The following is a 6,423-nucleotide window of genomic DNA, read 5'->3' as shown; positions in this document are numbered from 1 at the left end:
TCGTTTGTTTTTTTCAGTCTATTTTCCTCCCGGATTATTTTTTTTTTTGCTTTTTGCAGTTAATGTTAAGGTTTTTTTTTCCTGATTTAATTCATTTTTAGATGATGCATAAATACGCTGAACGTTGTTTTCCACGTGATCGTTTCCAGTGGGCGAAATGTGTATTCAAGTATGCGTATGATGGCTTAACACCGGATCATACTCAGCTTTTTGTCCTCCTTGCTGAGGTTAGTAAGTTCTTTCAGTTCATTCTAACATTTGATTATATTTATGTGATTTCTAAACATTTCAATAGTTCCATATCTTTTCTAATTTATCACGATCGATAGTAGTGATAGGATAATTTTAGACATATTCTTCTTTAGTGCTTGATTTTGAAAGAAAGTTGATTGCTTAAGTTTATCATCAAAATTTATTTGCAAATTCGAAGAAAATCAAATATTTAAACTTTAATATCCCAAATTCATAATGTCTGAAATTTTTGGGCATTATCTGCATTTGATAATTTCAATAATAAATGCTACGTACATCGTGAGACACTGTTATTTTTATTATTCCTTTGGGTTAGATTATCCTATTGTCGCATGTCATCAAGTCGTATTGTTTGACCGATTAATGACTGCATGATATATGTAACGATGACCGATAGTCATATGCTACTATGGTACTGTTGTAGAGTCATGAATATCTAATATAAAATATGGGAGAGGAAGATATGTTGACATGCATGATTTTATGATGTCACCGCCGAAAGGTCACATTCTTTGATAGCTTTTATGGCGGTATATCGCATGATTTTTCGGAAAACGCATATTTAAGGATTGATAATAATAATAGTAATGTGAAGTAGGATTGAGATTGATTTGGATGGTTATGAGCAACAGCAGAAATGACACAAATTATTATTATGAGCAATCGCTATTTCATATGCTCAATTACCTTAAATATTGTCATAAAACAATTATCGACATATTCTTCTCCTCTCATATGACCGGGTTTTCCCAGAGGAATCGGAACAATAAAAAGGAAGGAAAAGATAGGAAATTATTGTAACGTTGTTACTGTTACTGAATTATTTTTCGTTTTAGATTTTAATTGAAGCCTTTGATTCATTATATTCAATTCGAAGAATATATTTGATAACTGTCTACATCATAAATCATTGAAATATTGAAAGAAAAAGTGAAACAAAAAAAAGAAAGGACCTCTAGTTTAATCATCAATTTAATCCCATTTTCATTTTCATCAAAGTAATTTGAATTACGGGATTACTGTAAGAATCAAAATAAAAAAGTGTGATTCGAATCATGAGATAAAGTAGAACCATGTCTAAGGTTCAATTTGTGTATTTTCTCGAAATCCTTTGATTAATATTTGTGACGATACGTTCCATTAAGCAACAAGCACAAACTAGGATATTTTTAAAATTTGCATAATTACGTGCAAGCATAATACATTTTATGCATTGTGGTAAAGTATAACTTATAAAAAAAAAAAATGCTTTGAAAGTAAGAAGAGGTGCGACATTCATGAAAAGAAAAAAACCATAAAGATTGTTATACATAAATGAATTTCTGGATACACAGATTGAAAATATAATCGAAAAATTAACTAATTAAAGTGTTTATAAATGGAAATTTAGAGTTTATCTTTTATTTTACCAAATGTTGGTATACTTTAAACAATTCAATAAAAGTAAAATGGTGACGATAAAATTAAAGTGATGTATGTAAATGGTAAAAATCAGTAAATTATGAATGATAGACGAGAGTAATGGAAGAGAAGAAAGCTTGATAACTTTAGTGATAAAATTAAAAGAATTAAATTCTATTTGATTACATATGAAAGTACATTGTAGATTTGTATTGTTATTAACATATATAATATATATTATAATGTATTTACAGATGTTGGAAAGAAGTGTAACATCATTGCATACGTATATACTTTCATGCTTATATTTATTAGCTGGTAATGTTGATTTATCACAATGTTCACCATTATCACTAAATGCTCAGGTAATTTTCCTTTTTTATTTCGATTATTACATATATGTTTTATGAATGCGTACCTGTACGCATCTATTTACATTTTTTTTTTTTTTTTTGTATTTGAAATAGAAAGTATTGGTTGAACAGAGTGAATGATATGATTTTATAATAATATATGAAAAAATGTTATTTGAATTGGAAACTTCATGATTACTTCATCACAGAAATCTTTATAATAGAGAAACAGTGATTGATTAAAATAAAAATGATGTGATAAAACAATTTTATCATTAGGAAATAATTTTTAAATTAATATATATATATATATATTTATGCGTAGTTGATATTTCCAAAATCCATAGCATTTGAAGTTATCCAGTCTAACCTATATAAATTAGAGAATCCAGTCTAACCTATATAAATTAGAGAAGCTTTTTTTTCCTTTTTTTTTTTTACAAAGCCGCTAATGTTCCGAAATTTATTCATTACGTCGTCTTTTTTTCTCCATCTTTTCCATAGTAATTTTGACTGCCGTGCTATATTCAGAAAAAAAAAAAGGTAAAATCAGATTTATGAGAAAAGGAAGAAAAAAAAAAACAATTCGAAATTGATTGAAAGCTAAGATTGCTAAATATTTTTTATTTCTGTGTGCAGTCACTGAAAGAAAAAAAAAATGTCACCGTAAAATGATAGGATTGTTTCCTTCAAATTAATTTAGATTTTATTTTTCAATCAAAAAGATTTTTTCTTTAATCTTAAACATTTTTGTGATATATTTGAATGATATAAAAATAATATTAAAATTTTTGCTACCATACAATTTTTTTTCCCTTTTTTGATAAAAAAATAATACATACCCTTAAATTATATTTTGTATTATTTCAAAAAATTTTCACTATCTTTGAATAAAAATTCATTTATCATTTAAACATTGAAAGATTGTTATCAGTTTAGTTCGTATCACAAAAGTGTACTATTATTGCCTATTGTTTCTACAAATAATTGTTGAATTTATAATGCACCTGTTAATATAATGCATTTTAATTTTATTTCCCTTCTTTTTCCCTTATTTTTCCACCATATGTTTCAATGATTTCAGTGATACATTGTTTGATTTGAGCCGCCATTAAAATAATCGTTTCCCTTTGAAAATTCATCTAAGGAAAATTTACCGATTAAAATCTATCCTTGAAAAATTTTTATATTATATATATATATATATGTGTGTGGTGTATGTTATGCGTGTGTGATTTTCGTCACCAATTAAAGATTTATCTTAAATACTTTTGCATACTTTTGAATTTAATGCTCTAAAACGACAGATTTTTAAAAGTTCCTTTTACAATAGTTCTCTTTGTCACCTTTTGTGCTTTTTGTTTGTCAACGCAAGACATAATTATCTGAAGGACATCTGTCAACAAGTGAATTACTTTATTTTATTCAAACAATTTATAAGAAAGGTTACATATTATGAAATATTAAAGTAAACGAAAGTTAAAGATTAATTTAGATATGCATATTATGCTAATTTAATTGACTAATTACTTTAGACGTATGTGTAAATGATTAGTTGATTGTATTTAGCTAATATGGTTACATATAATTTAGCCATTTATTTATAAAAATACAAAATGAAATATTGATCCGTTAGGATTATTCTGCCAATCAATATGGATGATTTTGAAAAAGAATAACTTTGATACAAGTAAAAGTTTACAAATAAAATAAAAGTTTAATAAAACTTTTAAAAAGTCTAAATTTTAAATTATTTTAAAACTTTGAATATATTTTCCCAATAATACATGTGTAGTTTCTTTTTTTGAACTTTTTTTTTATTTATCTGATACCGACAACAAATCTTGCATATTTCATCATTAATTTTCTAGAAAAAAGAATAGTCCTCCAAATTAGTCTATCCACTATTAAAAGAAATGAAAAGTTATTTTTTTTCTTGTTGGAAAATTTTTAAAAAATTCTTCAAAATTTAATTTTACCCTTTTTTCATTTGCATCCAATATTTGAAAATAATTCGAAATATTAAATGAATTTATATGATTATTCCCACGAATCTGTAATCATCTTCACTTTATTATTCCTTTCTCATTTCTTATTGCAATTAAAAACTAACAAAATCATCCATCGATCAAACGATCAACAATTTCTTATATTCCTTAAAATTTAATATCATTTTGATAGCCTATCAACTAACATATAATTGGTTTCTTTGGTAGCGCTTATTCATCCCGTTACCGTAAAATTATCTCTTTGAAATGTTATCTGCAATTTACTGGTAGAACTGAAATTACCCATTCTCCGTCTACATCTGTTAAGGTATCTCTTCAATCTTTCAATGATCTGTTTTCTGAATTGTTGTCAACGTTTTATATCACTCATAAAATCATCCAATTAATCTTTAAAATGCTATTTTATTATTACCAAATGCTGACATCCTCAAACCACTGATAGAATTAATTTAAAAAAAAAAAACGGAAGAAAATTACAATTTGAAAGCAAAAAAAAAAAAATTTAAAGCAATTTCATAATTCTTTTTTTGTGCTTTTTCAGGTTGTACGAATTGTATCGAAGCACCTACAGGTTATCACTTTTTTTTTTTCAATTTTACTTCTAAGTTAAGAAAAAGCTTTTGTTAATATATATACTTTTTTCTGCATTTCAAAATTATTTGTCTTTGGACGATGCTAGAACGGATTTTGTCATTCTTATTGTAATTTTAACTGAGCACTTAGGTTGAAACTTAGATTTAGCTAAAATTATATTGAAATTAAAATAAATCATTATTGCTATCAATTTGTATTCTTCTTTATAGCATTAACAAATGCGAATGATTAAAAAACAAATTAATTAACTTTAGGGTCCAAATTGGAAAGATGCTTCGAGAATTCTGAAATGTTTTGTGCAGTATGATAGTGTCGCTATTGATGGCCATATTTCAGTATGAATTATTTCCATTTACCTATTTTATTTCATTTTTTTTTATTTAAAAATTCTGATTCAGATGACCCTGACAAAAAATATTCATACCATTTACATATGTTTTTCTCATTTTTTTTTTTTACTCCTCAAAAAATCACTGTAATTATCGATGTAAGATTAGCAAAAGCTTTTGATCCTTTGCGCAATAATCTGAAGGATTTTAGGAGCAACATATATTTGAGGATCATCTGTGAGAATATAGAGAGATTGTTATGATTAGCTCTAGCTACATATTATAATGAGAAAAAAGAAATAGATTTTAATTGGGCCACGTTATGGGATTGATAAATATATGCTTCCAAGTATTTAATAGTTAAGTTATAATACTTTTAAATTTGGTAACTTACCAAGTTCAAATTTAATTATTGCAACTGAATTCAAAAAGAAGCTTCAGCTAAATTATGATATGATAATGTGTTAATTCAATTCAGTCTTTTCATTTTTCATTGTTAAGACTAAAATTTCTGATATGTGATGTGATATTTTAATTGTTATTCGGTGACTTTGCTTCAGCAAAATGAATATCTTTGTTTAATTTAGGATGGACCAGAATCCAATGGAGTTGCACGACCGGAAGGACTTCAGTTGGAAGTTCCGCTTCGTGGTTGCTTCATACCTTCATCGTCAACCGCACATAAAAGTACTCCAGAAACAGCATCATTGCGGAAACACACTACGTGTAATCAGGTTTAATTTTAAGAATTATATCATATTCTCAAGGATTCCCGAAACTTTGGTATTCATAGTTATTTATTAGCTATGTTCGAATTTCGAACTTTTTTTCTGAAACCTCAACTTGCAATTGAAGTATAATTAAATTTGAAGACAAAAGTACGAGAGCGTTTGATCAGTTTACTGAATGCTTCCGGACTTCGCGTTGGTTTGCCAAAAAGTGCTTCGATAATTTTCTCACAATCATTGCATGATATTTCCTATGAACCACCGAATTCAAATTCCACCTCAACAGAGCGAATCTCACCATCATATGTAGGTGATGGTGAATCAGCATCATCATTGGTTGTCGATCAATCTGTTACTAATTCTTTTCCCCGAGTATTCCGGTAATTCAACCTTTACAATTAGATTGGATTTCATTTACATTAGAAAAAATCTTGATATTTTTCTCTGCAAAAAGAAAATATCTAGCGTTTAATAATGCAATGAAATCATAACAGTTATTGTAGTGAGTTTGATTTCTTGGAAGCGGAACATGATACTGTATCGGAGTCAACGGAATCATGTTTTAATTGGCTTTCAACGATACGACCACATTCCATAAGTAAAGTTGCCATTGATGTCGAAGAGCAGTATCAGGATGATGAATGTACGGAAATTGCTGGTGATCAGCGCCCATCTTCAGCAGGTTAGCATTTGTAGATATAATTTCTTTTTCATTTTCGTAAACGACATTATTCATGAATTTTTGTAGATATAATTT

General features: G+C 27.3%; 1 protein-coding gene across 1 annotated transcript in view; it reads left to right on the top strand.

The window, feature by feature from the left end:
* The window catches only part of LOAG_18577 (SAX-2 protein), a gene marked incomplete at its 3' end in the record, with an annotated part of 27,746 nt that overhangs the window by 18,602 nt on the left and 2,721 nt on the right, over nucleotides 1-6,423 (top strand). Inside the window, exons 41-46 of the mRNA XM_020451239.1 lie at nucleotides 102-227; nucleotides 1,908-2,018; nucleotides 4,557-4,586; nucleotides 4,864-4,944; nucleotides 5,526-5,672; nucleotides 5,811-6,046. Of these exons, the coding sequence (XP_020304996.1) occupies nucleotides 102-227; nucleotides 1,908-2,018; nucleotides 4,557-4,586; nucleotides 4,864-4,944; nucleotides 5,526-5,672; nucleotides 5,811-6,046 (731 nt within the window). The remainder of the gene's footprint in view (nucleotides 1-101; nucleotides 228-1,907; nucleotides 2,019-4,556; nucleotides 4,587-4,863; nucleotides 4,945-5,525; nucleotides 5,673-5,810; nucleotides 6,047-6,423) is intronic.

This window comes from Loa loa (assembly GCF_000183805.2).
Source record: "Loa loa unplaced genomic scaffold supercont3.375, whole genome shotgun sequence".
In the NCBI taxonomy this organism is placed as follows: Eukaryota; Metazoa; Nematoda; class Chromadorea; order Rhabditida; family Onchocercidae; genus Loa; species Loa loa.
The sequence above is the reverse complement of the archived record's forward strand: the minus strand, read 5'-3'. Positions and strand labels throughout refer to the sequence as shown.